The sequence below is a fragment of the Gossypium raimondii genome, chromosome 9 (assembly GCF_025698545.1).
Source record: "Gossypium raimondii isolate GPD5lz chromosome 9, ASM2569854v1, whole genome shotgun sequence".
Taxonomy (NCBI): Eukaryota; Viridiplantae; Streptophyta; class Magnoliopsida; order Malvales; family Malvaceae; genus Gossypium; species Gossypium raimondii.
Window position 1 is genome coordinate 44069133 of NC_068573.1, and position 25106 is coordinate 44094238.

A 25106-nucleotide genomic window follows, 5' to 3' on the forward strand; every position below is an offset into this window, starting at 1 on the left:
CTAAATGTCATGCATGCTAAATAAACCCAAAGCCTAAGTCCCATGCTACAGTTTAAAAATAAAACAGTACAGTCTCTAAGTAACAGAAAAATGAAAATAACAAATCTAATATACTTTTAAAAAAATTAATAGAGAAAACATTCTGAGTCGAGACCTACCAGACCTAGTGGGTTATCTGTAAAGATGAAAATTAAAAGGGAGTGAGCTTAAAAAACTCAGTGTGAGGCCGATCACAAGTAAATTGTTGCAGAGCAATAACCAAAGCATACAAAATAATAGTTCTCAATACAATTACAATCATATAGGATAGCATAATTCAACAGTTCATTCGAGCATACTTATGAATGTCATTGCAATTCATAAATAACAAGAAAGTTCCTACCCATACTCCGCTACACTCATCAATAAAAGTCCCTCAGAACTCTTCCAACCATAACACTCCAGTTTGTGGACGAACCTCCAGTATCTACAAATGAACTGTTAGTAGTAAAAAATTAAGGGTGAACCGCCAAAATTTTTAGCTTTAAAAGTTTGCAGACAAGCTGCGAATAATTTGTGGACGAACCACCAGTGTTGCAGATTATTTCACTGTTAGTACTTCCTCCTTACAATCGTCCCACCCCATGCAATGCAGTATGACATGTTTGTAACAATATCATGTAAATAGTAGACATGTTTAACATGTATTCAGTTCAACAGTAGCATTAGACATGCTTAACATGTATTTGGTTCAACATCAATAGTAGACATGCTTAACATGTATTTGGTTTAACAGTATTAGTAGGCATGTTGAATATGCAATCAGCAGTACAGTGGTAAGAATAACAGTAACAGTTCATCAGAAAACATAATGACAGTAGACATGTAATATTCACATGTAATACCCCGAAAATTACTACAGTAAGAAAGTATGTATCTTTTATATAGTAAAATAAGAAAAGAAAGTGGCAAAAAGGGAAATTTTGAGTTATGTCAACATTGGGAAGTATATTATGACATATTAATTTAAGAAAGGATTAAATCGCAAAAGTGAGAAAAGTTCTGTTGCCCAATAGTAAATACTCAAAATTTGAGGGGTTAAAGTGTAAATATGAAAAAGTTGAAGGACCAATAGTGAAAATATTTTAAGGGTGGATAATCTAGAAACTAAGAAAAATTGGATGAATTAGGACCAAATTGAATAGGTGAAGAATTATGATGGACTAAATCGTAATTTTACCAAATTAAGTGATGACTCAATGATGAAATTTTAAAAGATCATAAAAGGAAAAATGGTCAATCAGAAAGAGAGAGAAATCTAGAAGGTAATGATGATGTTGGTGATATTTTTAATTAATTAATTAGATAAATGTTATTTGATTAATATTTATTAATATTTTTAGTGTTATTTTATTATTAAATGATTAATATAAAAGGGAGAAAAGATGAAGAGAATTTTTCATCTTTTCATGCCTCCAACGTGAGAAGAAAAGGAAAGAAAATTTATTTTCTTTACAGTTTGGTCATTTCACCAAAAATCTACCATTTTCACTTAGAAATTAAAAAAAAAATCCATAGCCACCAGGAGAGAAAATTGATAAGGAGACTAATGGGAGCTAGAATATCAAGTTAGATTCAAGAAATAGAAGTTGAAGGAGAGATAAATTAAGTTAAAGATTGAAATCAATTGGACAAGGTAACAACATCAAGATTTTAATATATTTTTGAGTTTGGTATTATTGAAAAAAAATATGAAATTGATGTTAATCTAGAGTTTTATTATATAAGGTTCTATGTTCTTGATATGTTAGTGAAGGGAAATAAGAGGAAGTGATGGAAAATATTGTAGAGAAATGAAAGGAGGGTGTTATAAATTTAGTTAACAACATTTTTGTAACAGCCTGATTTTTGACCCTAATCCAAACAGTGGTTTTGAGACCACAAATCCGAGTCTGAAAAAAATATTTTAGTATTATTTTCTGTGTCTGCGATATTTGAATTTGATTGTGTGAAATTTTCATAAATTAATTTGACTATTTGTGTGTTTAATTTGATAAAAGGACTTAATCGCGTAAAATGCAAAAGTGGCTAGTTAATTGTTAAAGTACTTTATTGCTATGGTTTTTCTAATGTGGGGTCCTTATGTTGATATTATACCAAATAAATTATAAGTGGACTATTGTAGACAAATGTTAGTGGATTTTAAATGAATAAATAAAGGTTAAAATAGTAAATTAGGTATTTATATGTATTAAATAAAATAAAACATGAAAGTGGCCATGCACTTGGCTTTGTTTTGCCGAAAATTGAAGAACAAAGAACACCTTTGGTGTTTTAAACATTCGGCAGTTAGGAAGCTAAAATTTGGTATGTATTTTGCTTGGCTTTTGATAATTTTTACGTTTCTGAGATCGTTGCTTCGTATACTTTAAAACCCATGTCTTAATTTTGTGAATTGTGGATAATTTTGAAATGTGCCATTGATGAATGCTTGAGTTTTATGATGTTAATAGGTGGGAAATAAATATATGTTGTTAGCTTTTCATGTTATAATTAGTAATTTTTGATAAAAATGTGTATTAAGGACTAAATTAAGAAAATATTAAATTGAGGGACTAGAATGTGAAATAAATGACATGCATGGACCTATATGAGATTAGGAGTATTCGGCCATACTATAGTAAAATTAATTTGGAATATTTTGTGTTTTGTGTAAAAAAATGACTAAATTGTGAAAAATGTAAAATGCTAGGGGCAAAATTGTAATTTTCCCATTTATGTGAATTTAGGCTAAATTTGATGGAATAATGTTTAAATAAGTTTAATTTGAATTTATTTAGATCAATAATTAAAGAAGTCGAATTTGGATCGGGGAAAAACAAAAGTAGTCGAATAGTCGAACGTCTCCGTCTATATCCGAGGTAAGTCTATTAGCTATTTAATGATATTAAATTAGTATATATGTATGTATATCGATTGTAGTTGTTGTTGAGCTTTAATTTGAAGTAATTTGATTGAATAAATTAAAATTATAAATGGTATATATATATATGTGTATGAAGTGTTGAATATATATATATTTATATATATATATATGCTTATATAAATTTTTGAATTAAGTTAAAGTAGGAATGCTATAAAGCATATATATATAAATATATAATGTATTAATATTTATATATGTATCTATATGAATATGTTCTGAATTTAATTGATTGTTTGAAGGTTATATATATATACACATAAGATTGAATATGAGAAAATCAACACATGTATAAATTCTTGCTTTGATAAAAGGTATGTATTATACATGGGTTTTCGAATATACATATATATATGTAAAAAAACTTTGGGTTTTGATTAGTGATATGTATATTGTAATTGTATAGGTAATTTTTTAAATAAGGTGATTATATGTGAGATGGAACATTTATATATATAATTAAGTATTGATTATATTATAAGATATGAATGTTAAGCATGTATGTATAGTTTTGAATATGTATGGATGTACATAAATATGTTTTCATATTGAGCTTAGATACAAATATATATATATATATATATATATATATTATGCTCGAATAGGTGTGTATACATAAGTACATGTAAATTATTTGTATTAAATTTAGTTATGTATATTTATATATACATGAATAAGTTGTGAACTTAGGTAAAGGCAAGAATGTGTATATATAAATTCATATAGGTTCGAATATAAATAACATACTTGTATGGGCTTTTAATTTTTATTTAAAAGGCATAAATGTTAAATATGTATACGGGAGTTTGAATATATATCTATATGTACATTTGTGTACAAGTTTTAGATTGAATTAAAGACATAAAAGTTTATGTTTTTATAAATGAGGTTGGAATATATATTTATATGATTATAAGTTATTAGTACTTGAAGTGGATTGAAAATATGATTTGCAAACTCATTTATGTTTGAGCATGGACTACGGTGAATATGTGTTTCTTGTTAATAAATATTTGAGGAATTATTCGTATATGAGAAATTGAGATTTTCGGGTTTTAAAACCTAGCAGGCTAAGTTGGTGTGGTGAATCGGGCTATAAGCTGGCGGGCTAAGTGCTTGGTGATTTGAATCAGGCTATAAGCCTAGCAAGCTAAGTGCTTGGTGATCTGAATCGAGGCTATAAGCCTAGCAGGCTAAGTGTTGGTGATCTGAATCGAGGCTATAAGCCTAGCAGGCTAAGTGCCGGTGATCTAAATCAGGCTTTAAGCCTAACAAGCTAAGTGCCAGTGAATCTGTTTAAATTAAATGATTATTTGCATTAGGTATATATATGATTTTGGTTATATGTAATAGATAAATATATGAACATTTGTTTCTAAGTATTTGATGAGCATATAAGCGTTCGAATCTTTGTGTTTAGTGAGTATATATATGTTGGTTATCATGAAATTGTTGGATATATATATATATATATGTATGCACTCGACAAATGTGGATTATAGTAAAAATATATATGTGCATTCGGCACATGTGGTTAATAAGTATAAGTATATGCTTTTGGCATATGTATTTGAATAATATATATATGCATTCGATGAAGTGCAAGCGATAAGCACTTATATGCATTTAGATATATGCAGGTGATAAATACATATATAAATTTAGTTATAATAAGTGTATATGCATTTGGAGCTAATATTTGTTAAGCATATATGTATATAAGCATTCGGCTATTCATGTTTATGGTGAATTTACATTCGGTTTTAAGAGTTGATAATTAAGTATGCTTTTGACTATATGTAATAGTTAACATATATAGTATTTGCGAATTCATTAAGTGTATCAGGAAATTACATAATTATTTTATAATTTCTGTTATGCTATAGACTTACTAAGCTATAAAAGCTTACTTTGTTTGTTTATGTCTTTTTGATTTTTAGACTTAAGATCAAGCTTCAAGCTCGGGGATCGTCAGCAAGTTCATCACTCTATCTGCTGTCTCGGTATTAAACTGTTTAAATTTTAACTTTGGCATGTACAGGCTAGATAAATGTTTTGGAAAGTCGTACTTTGATATATTATATATGAAATTATAGCCATACAAAAATGGTTTATTTTCTTATGGTTTAACGGGATCAAAATGTTATGTTTTGTTTTAAAAAGCTTAAAGTAGAATTTATAATTATACTTACTTAAAATTTGGCTAAGCTTAATATATTTCCATTTTTATATATATATACAATGCTTATATTTTGATTTAGAAATAGTTGATTTAAACATGTATTCAAACGAATTGCATATCAATGTTAAATTCTTGAATTCTATTGAACGTTTGTATTGAGGTGTGTTTTGTTCAGTAATACCTCGTAACCCTAGTCCGACGACGGATAAGGGTTAGGGGGTGTTACATTTGATTGGTATCAGAGCCACGGTTAGTCAGTTCTAGGACTAACGTATTGCGTGTGAGTCTAGTTGTACATGCCATAATTTATATTTCGATAGTGTGATGACTTCTGACATCTAAAAATATGATTTCGTATAGTAATGGATCCCGATTGAGCTGTAGCTGATGACGTTGAAAGTATAGCGCCTGCTCCTGCGCAAGGGGCAGTGCCAGTTGATTCTCGGCCTACCTCAAGTAGCCAAGAGGGGAAGGCAAAGCAAGCCTTCTACCAAATGATGAACCTTGGTATTTCTGCAATTTAGCCAGGTAGTACCTTGGTATTTCTGCAATTTAACCAGGTAAGTTCATATGAACTATATTCTGTATAATCTTGATTAAAGTGAATTTGATATTGAAAGTAAATTTTGAAATGAAAGTGAGTTTGAATGAAGATTTGGAAACCTTATTAACTAGTCGAGTTGAGTCGAATATAATTGACATGTCATAGGATTGGAAGAGTACGGGAATTTATCGGCTTTGCCAATCAGTCACTATATGTGTCGTATTAGGCACCACGTGTGTCGTTTCAGGCACTTTATGTGTCGTATACTGCTTCTGATATATTGATCAGGTACAAAGTACCGTTTTAGGCACAATGTGCTGTACTGGTGTGTTTGGTTGGAATCCGTGTATTCGCCAAGGTCCGGGTTTATGAATAGGGTGAATAAGCAAAATGTGAGAATTGAATAAATTTGATTGATCGTACGACTGAAAGTATAAGGAAGAAATTGTTAGTCAAATTGTGAGATTTGAAAGCATGAACCTAAGGTTCATGAATTGATCAAATTCAAGTTATTAATATATGATATTGTTGATGAATTGTATATGAAATATGAAACTGAATGTAAAATTAGTTCTTATGAGTTAAATACTCATGAATTGAATATGGACTGGATAGTGCCATTGTTTAAATGAACATGCTATAATGACAGTAGACATGTAATATTCACATGTAATAGCCCGAAAATTACTACAGTAAGAAAGTAGGTATCTTTGATATAGTAAAATAAGGAAATAAAGTGGCAAAAAGGGAAATTTTGAGTTATGTCAACACTGGGAAGTATATTATGACATATTAATTTAAGAAAGGATTAGATCGCAAAAGTGAGAAAAGTTTTGTTGCCCAATAGTAAATACTCAAAATTTGAGGGTTAAAGTGTAAATATAAAAAAGTTGAAGGGCCAATAGTGGAAATATTTTAAGGGTGGAAAAGGGTGGAATAATCTAGAAACTAAGAAAAATGGATGAATTAGGACCAAATTGAATAGGTGAAGAATTATGAGGGACTAAATCATAATTTTACCAAATTAAGTGATGACTCAATGATAGAATTTTAAAAGATCATAAAGGGAAAATTGGTCAATTAGAAAGAGAGAACTCTAGAAGTTAATGATGATGTTGGTGATATTTTTAATTAATTAATTAGATAAATGTTATTTAATTAATATTTTATTAAGATTTTTAGTGTTATTTTATTATTAAATAATTAATATAAAAGGGAGGAACTATGAAGAGTATTTTTCATCTTTTCATGCCTCCAACGTGAGAAGAAAAAGAAAGAAAGAAAATTTCTTTTCTTTACAATTTGGTCCTTTCACCAAAAATCCACCATTTTCATTTAGACATCAAAAAAATTTCCATAGCCACCAAGAGAGAAAATTGATAAGGAGACTAAGGGCAGCTAGAATATCAGGTTAGATTCAAGAAATAGAAGTTGAAGGAGAGAGAAAATCAAGTTAAATATTGAAATCAATTGGACAATATAAGAACATCAAGATTTTAATATATTTTTGAGTTTGATATTATTGAAAAAAATATGAAATTGATGTTAATGTAGAGTTTTATTACATAAGGTTCTATGTTCTTGATATGTTAGTGAAGGGAAATAAGAGGAAGTGATGAAAAATATTGTAGAGAAATGAAATGAGGGTGTTATAAATTTAGTTAACAACATTTTACACTAAAACAGTTTTGAGACAGCAGCAGTAGTCTAAATTTTAAAATTTACCAAAAATCATAGAAATTGAATTAGAGGTTAATTAAAGCATTAAATTAAAGCCTATTGAGTCTAGTTTTACATAGAAGAAACAATTTAAGCAAAAGAATTTCGTATTATAAGATATATGAATTTTTGTGAGACAGGGTCAGATTGATTTCGGGTTCCCCTGTTCTTACTTTGTAAAATCACCAAAAATTGTAAAAATGGTGGCTATGGAAATTTTTTTGATTTCTAAGTGAAAATGGTGGATTTTTGGTGAAAGTACCAATTTGTAAAGAAAGAATTTTTCTCTCTTTTTTTTCTTCTTACGTTGGAGGCATGGAATGATGAAAAATTCTCTTCATCTTTTCTCCCTTTTATATTAATCATTTAATAATAAAATAATACCAAAAATCTTAATAAAATATTAATTAAATAACATTTATCTAATTAATTAATTAAAATATCACCAACATCATCATTACCTTCTAGAGTTCTCTCTATTTCTAATTGACCATTTGTGCCTTTATGATCTTTTAAAATTTCATCCTTGTGTCATCACTTAATTTGATAAAATTACAATTTAGTCCTTCATAATTCTTCACCTATTCAATTTGGTCCTAAGTTATTCATTTTCTTAGTTTCTAGATTATTACACCCTTAAAATATTTTCACTATTGGTCCTTCAACATTTTCATATTTACACTTTAACCCTCAAATTTTGAGTATTTACTCTTGGGCAACAAAACTTTTCTCACTTTTACGATTTAATCCTTTCTTAAATTAATATGTCATAATATACTTCTCAATGTTGACATAACTTAAAATTTCCCTTTTGCCACTTTATTTCCTTATTTTAGTATATCAAAGATACATACTCTCTTAGTGTAGTAATTTTTGGGGTATTATATATATAATTATTATAACAATAGCAAATCAATCATCAACTTACATATTCTAGCATGTTCATAATATCACGAATTGAGCCGAGTGAATAAAATTCCTAAAAATAATACAGGGTTTATATAAGGACTAAACTAAACAATTTACAAAATTCTGGGATAAACTATAAAACATTTGAGGCTATAGGTTGTCTAACAGATTGTGACTATGTGAAAAACGTAAGAATTATCCTACAAGAGAGACACGGTCATGTTACAAGCTGTATGAAAGAGTTGTGGCCGCGTGGTTCATGAAGTAGCCTAGGGTTTTGAGAGGCACCTGACCATGTGGTGGTTGTGTGGTCCACCCGTACGGCCCTAATTCTACACACAATCACTACCAATTCACTTGCAAAAAGAACACAAATCTTTCACTGGGGGTCCGATCAACATTTCTCACAATCAAATCTGATCCAATTCACCTAAATCATGTCCTTTAAACAACATTTACACATGAATTAGTTGTTGGTTTCAAGATTTGTCAAAATGATCAAAAGATTTGGCAAGAGTCATAAAAGAAAAGGTAATTGAATTGAAAGATTAACGTGGAACGATGCTATTGTGGGATTACGAGTTCGCCTTATTGAAATGAATGCACTTACCGAACTTCTGATGAAAATACGGATGCTATCGGTGATGAATTCAACAACCGGTAGAAAAAAGAGTAAACAGGGAGTTGATTTTGATTCGGTAAAGGAAATATAATTTTCAACAATGGAATGAAAATATAATGTAAAGAAAGGAAATGAAAATAAAGTGGGAGAAATAAAGAAATGAATACAAAATTCTAATTGGAATTGAAAAAGAAAGCAAGATCCAAGCCTAATTAGGAAAAGGTGAGCAAAATACCCAAGGTTTGGAAACCTTAAGGGTGGCATAACAATTTACCCATTTGCTGCCGAAAATAAAAAAATGCTTGGAATTGAAAAGAAAGTAATATCCAAGTCTAATTAGGAAAAGATGAATTAAATACGTAGGTTTTCCAGGGCGGCATAGCAATTTACCCCTTCACTATCGAAAATAAAAAATGCATTTGGGAATAAAGTGGCTCAAACCTAAGGTCACTTAAGGGAAAAGTTAACTCTTAACCATTAGGCCTAAAGCATATTTATTGTTTGGTCTATATTTCTAATTGCATATATTTGGTGTAACTTTTATCTTAGATTGTTGAAAATTAAAAGGAAAGAAACGAGAGGAAAATAGCTTGATCTTAGATCTCTAGGGACAACACTAAACACTTAACCATTCAACCTTATTCATTTTATTGTCTACCTATTACAATTAACCCCCTATATTTTGGGGTGTGGGAGTTAGTTTAAACCTTTAGCAACGATTTTAAGATAAACATTGGTAGCTCAAACCTTTTGCGACAGTTCTAAAACAACACTGCTTTAACCAATTAATTAACGTAGGGTATACGACTTACCACGAAATAGTTTTGGCGCCATACCTTTAGCCACGTTATTAAGTGAAACCCTTCTATATTACATATTTTACTGGCGCCAATTGTTATGATCGCCACTGTTGTTGTACCTTTTAGTGGTGTTTTATTGATAAATGCTGCTAAATACTTTTATGCAAAATAAATGTTTTTTTTGTTTTTGTTTTTGTTTTTCACATAGATGTGGTGGCGTTTAGACCTGAAACCCCGAAATATGTTATGCAGTAAAATCATATAATTAAGTATATTATAATATTTTACTTGATTATTACCAAAAAGTATTTTTAGTAATTTAAAATTATAGAATTAAATGAAATAATATCTAAGTAACAATTTTCTTTTATATAAAAAAGAATAAATGATGATTTATTTTATAATTTGAACAAATACTTCAATAAAACAATTTACTAAAATATTAAATTATTATAAAATATAAATATAATTTATTTTATATAGTGGAGGCCTTTGACAATTCATTGAGTGGAATTTTATTTGCTATATGTGTGTCGGTGCCAATCTCAAAGGTAGCATCGTTGGAAATCTGAGATGGAGAGGAATTTGTGACAAACTAAGCTATTAATAAAGGTAAAATTGGCTAATGGGAAAGGTGACCAACATCTAATAATAGTGGTCAGTTCCGGTACGGAAAGATGCATTTTAATTTTAAATGGTAATGATGTTTGCTTCCTTTATTATGGTTAGTTCTTTATTGCTTAAAAAAAACACTTCTGACTCCAAAAGTACTTTTGAAAGAAAAGCTGTGAAGAACAAGCTGCTTTTGGCTGAAATTTTTAGCTTTTCAGAAGTGCTTTTGAAAAGCATTTCTGAAAAGGAGAAGCTAAAAATTTTAGCTTTTCTTCTCCCAAAAGCACTTTTGATGTTTAATTACTTTTGCACCCCTCCAATAACATAGTATTTTTCTTTTTTTTTCTTGGTGTTTAATTACAATTGTGTTCAAATCATTAATTAAAATAAAAAATATTTTTAAAATACTAATTACAAATATTAAATATTTAAAATATAGTTTATATATTCTAATTAAATTTTATAAATAATTAATATTTATTGCTTAAAATATTTACAATTTATATTTTATATATTAAAATATTAACAACAAGTTATAATAATTTTTTTATATTATTACTAAAATATAATAATATTAACTAATTTAAATATTATTTAAATGCATATTTGTTACTTGATAATAAGATGTCTAAAATGGACATTTTATTTCTCAAAAGCATTTTTTGACAGCAATGCTAAACACTCAAATTCTAAACCAAACTTTTCAAAAGCATTTCTTAAAAGCACTTTTCCACAGCACTTTTCAAAAGCAATGAAGAACTGGCCCTTAGAGTGTAAAACAACTTTATTGATTTATATAAATATTTTATATTTGGCTATTTATGGATTTATGAATTGTATATAATTTATTAGGAAGAAAAAAACACCATAAAACGCCGTAAAAAGAGACACGTTCAATGGCGTTACATAAGAAACATCGCTATTTTTCGCTACATTGTTTATTGTAACGTCTTTTGTGGCGTTTTCTTGTTTTTCGTGATGATTTTTAAATGCGTTCATAAATTCTGCAAAAAAGTTAAAAAAAAAAAAGCCATTGAATTATTATTCTCTTGTAGTGGTTAATCAAGTTGAAGAGTAGAAACAAGTTGAATATTTAATAAAATGATCAATTTGCTTTTTGATCTAACGTACAATAATTAATTTGCCCTCTTTTTAGTTGAAAGGGAAAAATACAAGCAAATTTCTAGTATAGGGGCCTTCGTGGTAGTTTTACTTAATCCTACTTATCTTTTAATCCCACTTCAGTTACATACAATTTTTTGAAAAAGCCAAATCATCACTTAATAACACAAATGGATGGAATTTATAACAAAATGACTAATTCACACATTTTTCTCTAAAATATAAGGATTTATGTACTCAATTTTTAAGGAAATGAGACGAAAAATAATTCAAATCATAATACAAGGAACTCCATAATTATACTCAAAAATAAAGTAAAAGGAAATGAAATATATCAAATACATAAACTTACCTACAAAACATCTATTTAATTATAAGTAAAACTATAATTATTATCGATACGAACAAAATTACAAGCACAATGGCTTAAGTACTAAAAAAGCCTTTTGAAAATAACTCACAAATCAATTGAACCCCTCGCTAAAAAGTGTAATAAATTGTGCCCTTAATCAAAAGTTAACTATCAAGTAAACCTTTATAATATGGTTTTCTATAGCAACCCCATCAGACCATTAAGGATTGATGTGGTAAGTGACATAACGACTAACATGACATCTCACATGAAAATTTTAATGACATGACTATTGAAGTGAAAAAATGTTGATTTGGAGGATTTAATTTATTTTTAAGAATCATATAAAATTTTTAAAAGACGTAAACTAATAAAAATTAATAAATTATTACTAAATCTATCACACCCATTTTATGAAATATATACATGTATATATAATATAGAAGGAGTTTTATTTTAAAAGAAAATAAAAGTAGATTTCAAGTGACATTATTTTCCAGTTAACTTTAATGCGATTTATTGTGAGTGTGATATGTGTTCTATATGATCTATTAAAAAAAATGAGTGTGATAGATTTAGTAATAATTTATTGGCTTAATAGATAAAAAAAATTAGTAAAGTCCTCATGAAAATTTTGCACCCAATTCATCCCTTAAAGATGACAAATTAATCAATCAAGCCCCTAAATTAATGTTGATTAAGTTTGACTATTAAATTTTGTTGACGTAACAAATGGACCAATCAAACAATGATATTCACGTGTATATCATGGTGACATAGCATTTTAGCACATCAAAGCATTAATGTCTTCCCAATCAAAGCATTAATGTCTTCCTAATTTGTGACATTTATATAATTGAAATAATAAGTTTTTATTCTTATGAGTAATTCAAATTTTAGTAACAAAATTAAATATATAAAACAACATTTGAAGTAAAGTTAAAACGAATGTGGGTAATTTATATTCATTGATTCATATTTGTATGCACTATAAATTAATATCCAACAATAAATCAAATATTTAATATATAATGTGTATAAATCCTCAAAATAATAGATCGAATGGTGTCAAATAATTAACTTTTATTATAAATTAATGACTATATATATTTGTATAAATAAAAGCTTACATTGTCTTATGTATAAATTGTTTTATATCAAAATATGTTTATGGTCTCTTTACATGGGTAAATTTGAGTTTTGATTTCCATATTTTAATTTCACACCATTTAATCTCTACTATTATAATATCTTTAGTTAGTACAAATAATTAACATCTTTAACTATTTTGGTTAAAATGTTTATATGGATTTTCCTTAAAATAATAAATTCTAACTTATCATGTTGCAATATATATATATATATATATATATTATTAGAATGGTGTTTTAAAAGAAATTCATGTTACCATTCTACCTGAAATAGTTATTAATATTAATTATTTGGACTAATAAATATTAAATTATGTCAAATTAAGGTATAAGGATTAAATCTCAAATTTAAACATAATAGAGGCACAAAATTGAAAATTAACCATTACGAGTAAAATTATTTGATAAGTCAAATTAAAATGTAAGGAACAAATGCCAAATTTGAATATAATAAAAGCACCACAACTGAAAATAAACCATACCTTAAAATGCCAAACAGAAAAGACAATTGTAACTGCCTCCTCTGGTGATTGTTTTATATATAGGTATATTGTTAGTGGATTTAGTATTAGAGAAAATGTTAGTAGAATTTTTATAAGTAAAGTTGGGTCGATGATATGGTAAAAAGAAAATGTATATAAAAAATGGGACACGTGACAGATTTATATCTTTACTTGTGACATTAAAAAGAATGCACCACTTTAATATTAATGTAATTTCAAACTAAGGTGTATCCTGACTCGTTTTATTAAATTTAACGAGAAGTTTCATAATTAGTATAGATATTAAATTAAGAAAATAATTTGAAAAAATAAAAATATACATTATATAATTGTTTTAGAAAAACATAATTAGGTAATTATATAAAATTACTAGTTTCTCATCCCGTGCAAATACATGAGTTAGTTGTATATATTACATATAATATATTAAAATTATAAAAAATTTGAACATCTTAAAAATAATATAGCTTAAATACGGTATCAAATAATGTATATTGTTCAACACATTGATTGGTTGAATCAATAAAATCTTCTTAATGAATTTTCAAATATTTTCGTTCCTTTTAAACTCTTTAACAAATTTTTTTATTAATTTTAAGTTGCTTGTTGTATAGTATCTCGTACATCTCGAGTCTCGACTTCGCACTATAATTATTTGATCATTCTCGTTAAATTTATTCTTCAAATCTTTAATTTTATTTGTATAATAGATACTGTAATAATTTAATTTTATTTATGATTACTCAAATGTTAAACTAATTTGATACTTAGAATTATTCCAACATATATTTATACTAGCAACCCTTTAAACAAATAAAATAAGGTTAGAAAATGTAAAATCAGAAATTGCTCTTCTATTTGCAACTATATAATACCGGTTCCATATCTCTTTCTCACTCACCCTATATTCCTTGTTTTCTCTCTCTACAAAATCTCTGCTCCCCTCTCTTTATTTTATTTTTCTCGCCATCCAACCACACTTCAAAAATTTCATACTCTTTTGCAGTTTGCTCCTTATAAAGTCTCCCCATCTTTCTATGTATCCAATGACAAGTTACTATATTGAACACTAAGCTTTTTTTTCTAATTTCCTGAAACATTTTCCAATGGAAAATGACGATAACAGAGGCGACAAGAAGAGAGCCCGGGAAGAGTTTGAGAATTTTGAGTCAGAGGCTAACTCGGTTCCCTTTTTAAAACTCTCTCGAGTCCACTCGTCCGAGTTCACTCGTGTGGAATCCGACCTTGATTACGTGGACGTTCAGTTGCCAGAGACAAAGCATATCCAGGAGGATTTGCTGAACTTCCTGGACGATTCCGACCCGGACATTGGACCTGGGCTGGGGATTCAGGGACTTGACTCGGTTCTCAAAAGTTTCGAAGAAGAGATTGTAGTTCCGACTCAGGCGACGCTACCGGTAACATCGTTGGAAACCGGCAACTCGAGGCCGGATCTAGGGTTTCTTTTAGAGGCTTCGGATGATGAACTGGGTTTGCCACCGAGTTTTTCGTCTGTTGAGCAGGGCGTTGATATAGAGGGAAGTGTAGAGTTAGGAGCCGATGGAATAGAGGAAATGATGGGGTATGAGTACCCGATTCCGAGTTACGGATCGTTTGACTTCGGAATCGGCGGTGACTCAGATGCCGACAACAAAAATCATAGTAATAGTGGTGATTTTGTGGCGTTAGGAGGCTTGTTCGAACCCATCGTAGAAATTTCGGAGCTAACCTCGTGACCTGAATCGCTTTGCGAACTACGGTGCCGTTTGATGTAAATCTTTTTTTTTTTTTTGAAAAAAGAGAGTGGATATGTAGGTTTGTAAATCTTGTTAATTACTAAAATGGTAAATTAAAGAAAAAAAAAAGGGTTGGAGGCGGAAAGACGGAAATAAAATTGGGAATGCAAATTTGTTGGTGATAAATTTTAATTAAAAATAATTATTTTGAAGCATGCATATTTTACAAAATAATAATAAATTTATGCTTTTAAGTGATAAATTCCTGGATAATTATTCTGACGATAAATGACTTCCAGAGCGGTTTTTAATTATTTTACTATATTTTAGAAATAAATGGTAGCATCGTAAATTTTGATGTGGATAGAATGATATTTACTTATAAATATATAAAATGTGCAAAATATTTGAATCATAAATCAAACATAACAACTTAAAAGGGTTTAGACATAAACTAATTTGATTTGATTCAGAATTAATAAAACAAAGCTTATATATAATTTACATATGGAATCAAAAGTGTTTTTTAAGCAAGAAAATTTGGTACCTTTTTAGACTTAATTTGGAAATATTTAATAAAAATAAAATAATTACTTTTATATTTTAAAAAATTGTTTAAGGTTTGAATATATTTCGTAATGCACAAGTACATGCTTGCTTTTTGTATGCATCAATATTTAACAATATTTTTCATATCTTTTGAGAGATAGGAAAGGTGAGAGAAGGAGAAATAATGTGGTAAGCTTGATAACTATTTTTGGGATGAATAGGGAACAATGTCATATGCTTGAAATTGTTTCGAGTTATCTTTTAGTTTGAAATTCAAACGTCTTAAGCCTCAAAACATTACAAGCCTAGAAAACCTATGTGACCTAAACATTTCCTTTATATTATCTTCTTGATTTGTTTATAATTAGCTTAATGGATGTTTTTGATTCGCATTTTGTGCCTACTACATATCTATATAGTTTATGTTAGATAATATAATCCAGTATTTGTTCATTTGAATTGCCCCTAGGTTTGCTAGTTCTTTAGTGAACTAGGTATATTTGCTTTAGGAGTGCTTAAATTAGCTAAACATCAATCTTAAGTTGCATGTGAGATATGTCATGTACAAATTCAATATTCGATTGACATGCTTCTTATTGTTCAACACATTCCAGGGGTCATCTTATGTATGTTCTGTGTGATTTCTTGAGGACAAGGAAATGCTTAAGTATGGGGGAGTTTGATATGACGTAATTTGATATGTCAAATTAAACTCTTTCGAGTATTTAATGAGCTTGTTTTCAATTAGTTTATGAGTTTTTTAATGTCTTTTTAAATATTCTTAAATTTTAATGTTTTTGAGACCCAAGTTGATGAATTTTTTTCTGTTAGGAGTCTAATGATTGATTTGAGCTTGTGCAGGGAGATAACTATGGCCAAACCTTAAAGAAAATATCATTTGCTTTGGGTGTTGCAACATTGATGCGTGTATGTTATGACATCAATCCTCCATTACCTCAAGGGAGCAAAACTTCAATGAAAAACCAACCTGGAGCAGTCTACTGAGGATGTCGTGGCACCAAGTGTGCTGTGTCACAACACTGAACCTCGATATCTTGACTTCAAGCCTTTGAGGTTACAACTTCACAGTTGATGGTTGAAATTAAAGAGACAGGGCCACCGTTGTCGCAACACCGAGAACTCCCAAGCCAAGATTGTGCCTATTGCCACGAATGTCACAATAGTGAAATCCCACAAGTGAAAAAATTGTAGGGGCAATTTTGTATCCAAATAAACTTGAAGTTACTTTTTGTTTAAGGGCATAATTATTACTGTTAGGTTAAATATTAGTATATTATAAATTTTATTTTATAAGATTTTGGAAGTAGATTTTTGATGGTTGAACATTTTCCTCACATCCCATATTTTTAGATTAGATTAGATTTCTTCTTTTTTTTTTTCTTTCCTTTTCTTCTTATTTTTAGATTAGGTTTTCTTTTCTTTTTAGAATAGACTTCAATTTTGTTGCTTTCTATTTCTTTTTTTTCTTGTTGAAGACTATGCAAGAGAGAGATAATCAATCTTTTGAGCTTAATTGGATTTTCATCAATTAAATGAGTATTTTCTTACTCTTTATTTCTATGCCTACCATGTGTTTAATGAAATATTTGCTTGAAATTTAAGTTTGATTATGTGCTAATGTTTGTTCTTGATTAATTGATTTTCGATTATATTGAAGTGCTTAATACACTAGAATTGACGCCTTTAGTGAAAAATCTAGATAAGTGAGATCGATAGGAGAGTTTATCCTTGATAGTTCGGTATACTTATATTGGATAGTGAGACCAAGAGAAGAACTACTTGTCTAAGTGAGATCAAGAGAAGAACTTAGTAGATAGTTCCAAATTAATATGAGAGCGATAGGAGATTCCTTGTTAGAAGTGGCAAGCAATATAATCGGAATAGGTTATTAGTTTAACTAGCAATCGGCTAAACGGTTGACAATCATTATATCATTTTCATTATCTAAAACAATAAGAAAAAAGTTTAGCTTAGTTTGTTTAATTGATAGTTTAAATTTAGTTTATAAACAATTTATATTTGATTTTGCACTAATAATTTCCAACTCAATTAGATTAATAATTGCTAGATTATAAGTAATTTGACAAACACAATTATCAATTTGACAATCCTTTGTGTTCGATCATTTAAATACTCGAAGTGTTCAATTGTAACGCTTATAAATATTACAACTAACATATCATACTGACGCACACATGCCGAAGCATGGTCAGTGGGCCCCTACGCTATGTCCCTTGGTACCACAACCTAAACACCCTCTGCTAAATACAGTGTCTGCCGAAACTATATTTCATAATTGCAAGTTAACAAAACAATGAATGATAATTATGCATTGAAACCGTAGCCCTTTTGAAATGCTAAGTAACCAACCTCTTAATTTACATATCTATCAGTTTCAATTTGGAGTTGTCTCAACTCCTAATGATAGGTGGTGTGACTCGAGTTAACCTTAAATTAACAATTATTTTCAAATCTATCAAAAATATTATAAAAAATTAAATCTTAAAGCTCGTGCCTACATTGCACATAATGTCTTTTTACCCTTTCGCTAACGAAAAAGAGAACGGATGAGTAGAGATTTATGCTATAAACAACATTCACATACCACATCCATGCCATATATGAAGGAGGGTGCTACAACCGTTCAATTTCTCTATTTTCTGATTAGCCGCATTGTTTGAGCCCGGTGCATGAATGCCAAAATCGCAGAACCTTGGCTATTACTGTTTACATGAGCAAGGTCCTCCGGCAACAACGAATACATCAACCAGCAAAGGCCCCCTGCTTATCTGTCATTAAATGGACCGCTAATGATGTATAATATTAATACGTAGACTCTATCATGTTAGTTGAACTTTTCGTTGCTCATATCATCTCTTCACTGATGAATGTAGACTCCTTTTAAAAATAAAAAAGATTATTTTATAATTGTTTTAGAATAAGATGAAAGATATTGATAATAATTTTTTTAAAATTATAATTAAATAAAGATTAAACAAGCTTAAAATTACCACATTATCTGATTATCACTCTATCCCAAAATTAGCCGTAGTTAACCGAATTGGATTAAAAATGAGCAACAGAGAGGTCGTTTTGTAACCCTTTTATTATTGGTTGAGACATGTTTTTAAATATACTGTGTAGTTTACTCAATAAAATAATATCTGCTCGTTCTTATCCTGCTCGCTACTCTCCACTCAAATGGCGCTATCCTTAACCATCAGCAATGGCATCAGTAGCAGTAGCAATGCAAATGGGGGCCCAATCCTTCCCAACAACCAGCTACCCTTCGGCCTCCCTCATCGCCGCAACGTCCTCTTCCCAATCTCCCCCAGAACCTTCCACTTGACCTCCGCTGCCAAAAAGTTCTCTTCCCGAACCGGACGCTTCGATAGCAAGAACCGGAGGAGCAATCTCACCACAAAAGAACAAGATGAGGAACAGGAGCTCAAACGGACGGCGGAGATTGAAGAATCGAACATTGCTGTTGGAGTTGGATTGGAGGACGTTGGTGGGAGTTCGTCTGAGATTTCGGCTGATGGTAAGCCGTTCCCCGATCTTCCGGGCCTTCAGCCGGATTTATGGGAAGGTCCCAAATGGGATGTTTTCGGTTTCCTTGTTCAGTATTTGTGGGCTTTTGGCATCGTTTTCGCGGTATCTCTCAAAGCTCTTTATCTCTGCCTTTTTTTTTTTTTCCGTTGTTCAGTTTTGTTGTGCTGATGCCTGAAATGATCGATATTTGAATTCATATGAGCCTATGAAGGATTAGGATTATGGGTTTAAATCAAAGTTAAAAAATTTAACAATATGATAACTTCTGCATGCTGGTAAAGGGAAAAAAATCTACCCTGTCTAAGTGGTGGTTAGAACTTGAACTTGGGTTTGGAGATTTTAGTTGCAAAGTTCAAATTAGAATTTATGAGCCGGGGATGTGCCATAAGAAAATAATGAAATTCTGCTTGTGTTAGAGTCCAAAGCTTCATTGTGGAGTTACAGGGAAAAGGACCGAGAAAGAATGTTCATACTCGAGAGATTTTTTGTAGATTACATTTCCTCAGGAGGGGGATAAGGGAATGAATTAAAAAGATCAGATAAACACTAAATAGGCACCCGTGAAATTTGGAGAATTATGGGAGATTAGTCTGAAACTTTATTCGAATTTGGTGGCGGCAACAAGGTAGCCTGGACTATTTCTTGAGAATTTCTTTTCTTGGGTTTGTGATGGGAATTAAGGAAGGTGAACAGCATGCAGCACCCAGACTTGCTGGGCTTGATTTTGTGCTGACCAAATGTGAAGATGTAGTTCCCGAGTTTGGTGAAACATGGAAACTAATCTGTGGTTATGGTTTAAAATTTTATGCTAATATACATCATAAAGGAAACAAATGACCCTGCCCCTCATTTTGCCTTGCATGGAATTTGTAGAATGTTACATCCTTCAGTAGAATCAGTAGCGCTCAGAGTTTCTTCTATGTAATTTCTTCATCGTATACTATAAGAAATATCGATGTAACTTAAAGTACTTGACACAATTGAGATCCACTCTTAAAGACCAAAGTTTATGACAGCTTTCTAACCTTACACACAAAACACTCGTTTTCATAATATTTTTCATTGGATTAAGCACTGCCTTCTTTTTTGTAATACGTTTAATCGGTAGCGCTCATAGTTTCTTCTATTTCATGGTCGATGTAGACTATCTGTTACATTCATTCATGGATTACTCAAAAGGTGGTTTGAGAAGTAGGTGGGTGATTAATCTAGACCTGTTGCAGACCAATTTATATACTTCTATGAAGACACTTGGCTATGATTTGTCTCTTTCGTATGGTTGAAATACTTGAAAATCCAAAAAGTTGTAGTCCTTGGTGAATTGGTTTTCTGGGGAAGGGAGAGAGTTGTTTATTTCAAGAATAGGCTGGACCTACCCTGTTGTACTTTTTCTTTTCACTATAACTAGGAAAGAACCATGGCATTTCAAAATTCATTGCTATCCATGGAACAGGTGAGCTATTTTGCTTGTTTCTGGTTAGAAAAGGCACTATTTGATGATACTTGAATCTGAGTTTTGCACTTTATTGTATCAGTTAATTGCATGCGGGATTGCTGTGGCGACTTATAACGAAGGGGCAACAGATTTTAAGGAGACTCCTGCATACAAAGAGTCGATCCAATCTCAAGAGCTATTAGAACAACCTGATGCCTCTAATTCAGACGTCTTTGAATCAAATCCTACTGAAGTTGCACCCAGTTTGGAATAGTTGCTGAAAGTGGAATCAGATTCTGCCCTAAACCATCGACTGCTTTTCTAATGAACGCTCTCGGCCTTGGAAGTTAAGGGACACTTTTCAGAGGATGGATGCTAAAGTTGCAGACAATGGTGATGGCTAATTAATATCATGTAAAGCAAAATTCATAACAGCTCATAAAAGTTGACACTGTTAAACTGTTCTACCCTTATTTTTGGTTTATAATCAAGTCCTTAAATTATTCGGGATTATATGAAAAGAATAACAAACGGAATAAGCATCTCATGGTATGTTAATGGAGAAAGCTATATATATACAATTATTCTTCAAATTGTCTTTCGCTATAATTGGATTTGGAACAAATACAAATCCAAAATTATGCCTTTTCCTTGGTTCGAAAGAGAATAAAGCTTAGCAAATAAGCAATAAACGGATGCTTTCTCCAGCAAGAGAAATGGAACTATGTGTTTACAACAACTACTCCAATAGGTCAAGAATACATTAACTAATAGGCAATAAGCCATGCCAACATCCCATGTAAGAATCAGATTCCAATATCATAAGAGATAAAAAAGAATCTCAATATATTAACTAGTTTTCTTCACAAATTAGGGTTTATTTCCAGTTATGTGCACAATTTGAGTATGGTGATCTACAATTTTTTTTTTTGGTATTTTCATGTTTGTTTTATTGTCTAGGTTTGAAGTTTGTGGCTTACATTATTTTTTATATAAAAAAAAAACGAAATGCATGATGCATCGTATTATAATATTTGGTATTTTTAATTACTTTTGTTATACTAACAAGTTTGATCATGATTCCTTTTTCATTCTAAACAAATTCCCATAATTTTTTTGCCTTTTTAACATGCAACTTTTTTTTCTTTGTAATTCAAACCCCTCATTCTTTGGAATCTTGAGAGAACTCCTGCTGCAGTCTGCAGGCTTCATGACAGAAAGGGCAAGTTCCCCCCATTTTCCACTGATTCTTTCAAATGTTTTCTGAACTTATTGTTTCAATCAACTCTTCATTTATATTAATGCATTGCAGATTTGTTGCATGGTGATGAGGATCAACATTGACTGCAATGGGTGTTACAGAAAAGTAAGAAGAGCCCTCCTTGATATGAAAGGTTAGATCAAAATATTCATCATCATAAGATTTGCTTTGCTTAATAAGAACCCTAAAGGTGGTCATTTGTTTTCTTTGTAATAAATGTTATGATGTAGAGTTGGAAACGCATTTGATAGAGAAGAAGCAGTGCAGGGTAAGCGTCTGTGGGAGATTTGTCCCGCGGGATGTGGCCATCAAAATAAGGAAGAAGACGAATCGAAGAGTGGAGATATTGGAAATACAAGAATTTAGCATCAACGATGAACAAACTCACGAAGAGAAGCCGTTGATGATCACATCTAATACTTGGAACCTTGAATCCAACCAAACCCATATTGAAACCTGTGTAGCATGTATATGATGACTATAAATATTGCATATGAATTAATTCAGTTGATTTGCTTGCATATGTCGAGTGAGGAATATACATGTAAACTTCTGATGCCTTAGTTATGAAAAACTTGATTAAGGGTTGTGAAATTCAATGTTGGTGTGTGTCAATCCTGGTGGTCTCAGGGATGAAAACAGCAAGGTCTGTGCCATTTGTCTTTGGTGAATTGATGGCAGCATTACCTCTGTCTGTGTAATGGATTAAAGCAGGTAATTCAAAATTTGAATCAAAATAGAATGTCAAAATTAAAGCAAAGATATGATTTTGTTTTGTTTGATTAAGCTTAATTTCAGACAGGGTGAAATTAGAGGAAGTTGGCAGAGATCCGACAAATGATAGAATGGCTTTTAAAAATGATAATTTTTTATTTAATATTTTAAAAAGTTATTAAAATATTAAAATTTCATTTTAAATTTCATAAAAATATACCTTCTAAGTTTGGCTTCACCCCTAATTTCAAATTGGTTATTCAAATCTAACTTAATCACAACTATGAAGTGAAATTTGAAGATTTTATTGACTAAATATGAGTAACTTGTAAATACAAACATCTACCTACAAGCCCTTTTAATTTGTAGGCCAAAATCATTCACCAAGAATTTGGTATATTGTCAAGGTAGAGCTCTAAATTTGATAGATGATAGGATTCCATCAACATTCTCTCTCTCACACACACATGCGTCTTGCCCTTAATTTTTTTTTTATCAAATTTCAATTTTGATCCTTACATTATACTCAAATTTAAAATTTAATCATTATACTTTAGTTTTTAACATAATTTAATCTTTTTATTTTTATAATGTCTAAATAATTAGTATTATTGATTATTTTGATTAAAATTTTAGCATGAATTCGTATTAAAACCAAAAAAAAATTTGCCCTGATAACTTGTAATGAGTGTTTTTTTAGCAAAAATGCACATTGATATTTTAACCAATAGAGGAAAACAGAGAAGTAAAGTTGATGCAATCATAGTAGTCTCTAAACAAACTTGACCTAATATATGATTTCAAATACTGCGAGTTCATCACTGTCATTTTTTCATTCATTTTCTAAATGGTTTTGTTTTATTAAGTTTCGAAATAGATATATTACTTTGGGGGGTTCTCTGGTTTTTTCTGGAAATATCCAAGACCGTACAAGAAAACAGGGGCGAAGCTAGAAAGTTCTTTTAGGGGTCGACATAAATTGTAATTTTTATAATGGTTAAAATATAATTTTTAAAGAAATAAATCAAAATTTTATCATTTTTAAAAAAGATTAAAATATAATTTTATTTTTACTAATTTAAAATTTTAAAAAATTTTAAAGTCCCAAAATATAAAAAATTTCATTTTAGGGCGGAGCCCCATGCCCTAGATTCGCCCCTGCAAGAAAGTGCCGGACAACAGCTTTGAACCGAGTGGTTGCTGTCCGAAAGAGACTTTGGACAACGTTGGGTTTGGTGATCACAGCTTTTGGTTTTTGTATTTATAATGCCTTAGGTTTGCTTGCACGTTTAAATTTGGGTCTAAATTGATCAAAATTTCTGTATCGTACTATAATTTTGAGATATTGAATTTTTATATTTTTAATTAAAATATTCATCTATTCATCTAATTTTGCACTTATAAAATGTATAATATTTTTTAATCCTCAACTTTTATCCCTACGTACAAAATATTTAAAAAGTCTATGTTTTTATATTTTCAAAAAGTCCTAAAATTAAAATTTACAAAATTATTAAAAATATTCCATAAACATATGAAGAAATAAAAATATTTACAATTCAAAAATAAAAATACTATTCTTTTAAATTCATTAAATTATAAAAAATACAAAAAGTTTCCAATTTTTTAACAAATGTGTTATTTGCATCTTTAATTGTAATAAAATCTCTACAAAATTTGAGTTATTCATTCAATATATATTAAAATTGAATTTGAACTAGTATTTTAATTTTAATCTTATTCAAAATTTACATTAAAATCCAATTTAATACTTATTGAATGAATAACTCAAACTTTGAAGATATCTTCTTATCATCCAATAAGTAAATTACATATATTTTTGTAATATTTTTAACATTTAAATAAAAATTTTAAGATATGATCATTATTTTAAACCATTTTAGGATTTTTATTGCAAATATAGACACTTTTAATTTTATAATTTTATGTACTTTTAAACAATAAAGACCAAATTGACAAAAATTATAAGTATTGAGGGTTTAACAAGTTGTTTTGCCTTTTTTTATAATTATAAAATTATATGAAAGTATAGGATTAAACCTCTCAAAATTAAAGTACATACACTAAATTTTAAATTTCATAAAAGTAGAGGACTTTTATCATATTTAAACCATAAATTGTTATAATTTTTTTTACTTTTTGTAAATTGTTTTGAAATTTTATATAGAGCTAGTACTTAGTACACTAACTGTGGCGATTTTAACAGCATAATAATTTTACTTCTCAAAATTTACATATTTTATCAATTTGATCATAATACTAAAAAGTTCAATAATTTCAACTATTAACGCTATACATTCTATCAATATGACCTTAATTTTAAAATTTTAAAATAATTA

General features: G+C 29.7%; 3 protein-coding genes and 1 long non-coding RNA gene across 4 annotated transcripts; all 4 read left to right on the forward strand.

Moving 5' to 3' along the window:
* The first annotated feature begins 2263 nt into the window (after positions 1-2263).
* Positions 2264-6189, forward strand: LOC128032770 (uncharacterized). Its single transcript, XR_008189088.1, has 4 exons — positions 2264-2346; positions 2820-2900; positions 4903-4965; positions 5505-6189. It is a non-coding gene; the product is annotated as an uncharacterized LOC128032770 (long non-coding RNA).
* Positions 6190-14584: 8395 nt separating this feature from the next.
* LOC105800086 (uncharacterized) lies at positions 14585-15214 on the forward strand. Its single transcript, XM_012630993.2, has one exon. It carries the CDS (start codon positions 14585-14587, stop codon positions 15212-15214), a length of 630 nt encoding a protein of 209 aa, XP_012486447.1.
* A 3707-nt stretch (positions 15215-18921) lies between these two features.
* Positions 18922-21364, forward strand: LOC105800087 (uncharacterized). The gene is made up of 2 exons (XM_012630994.2): positions 18922-19438; positions 20872-21364. The coding sequence occupies exons 1-2, from the start codon at positions 18986-18988 to the stop codon at positions 21043-21045; spliced, it is 627 nt and encodes a 208-aa protein (XP_012486448.1). The 5' UTR covers positions 18922-18985; the 3' UTR covers positions 21046-21364.
* A 154-nt stretch (positions 21365-21518) lies between these two features.
* On the forward strand, positions 21519-22626 carry LOC105800088 (uncharacterized). Its single transcript, XM_012630995.2, has 3 exons — positions 21519-21993; positions 22084-22165; positions 22263-22626. The coding sequence occupies exons 1-3, from the start codon at positions 21901-21903 to the stop codon at positions 22505-22507; spliced, it is 420 nt and encodes a 139-aa protein (XP_012486449.1). The 5' UTR covers positions 21519-21900; the 3' UTR covers positions 22508-22626.
* Positions 22627-25106: the final 2480 nt, after the last annotated feature.

Excerpts from the sequence above, each read along its gene's own strand:
- LOC105800088 (XM_012630995.2), top strand. The coding sequence starts at position 21,901 with ATGCAACTTTTTTTTCTTTGTAATTCAAACCCCTCATTCTTTGGAATC. Across the intron at positions 21,994-22,083 it reads CAGGCTTCATGACAGAAAGG|ATTTGTTGCATGGTGATGAG; the intron begins GCAAGTTCCCCC and ends AATGCATTGCAG. Across the intron at positions 22,166-22,262 it reads AGCCCTCCTTGATATGAAAG|AGTTGGAAACGCATTTGATA; the intron begins GTTAGATCAAAA and ends GTTATGATGTAG.
- LOC105800086 (XM_012630993.2), top strand. The coding sequence starts at position 14,585 with ATGGAAAATGACGATAACAGAGGCGACAAGAAGAGAGCCCGGGAAGAG.
- LOC105800087 (XM_012630994.2), top strand. The coding sequence starts at position 18,986 with ATGGCGCTATCCTTAACCATCAGCAATGGCATCAGTAGCAGTAGCAAT. Across the intron at positions 19,439-20,871 it reads CTTTTGGCATCGTTTTCGCG|TTAATTGCATGCGGGATTGC; the intron begins GTATCTCTCAAA and ends TTATTGTATCAG.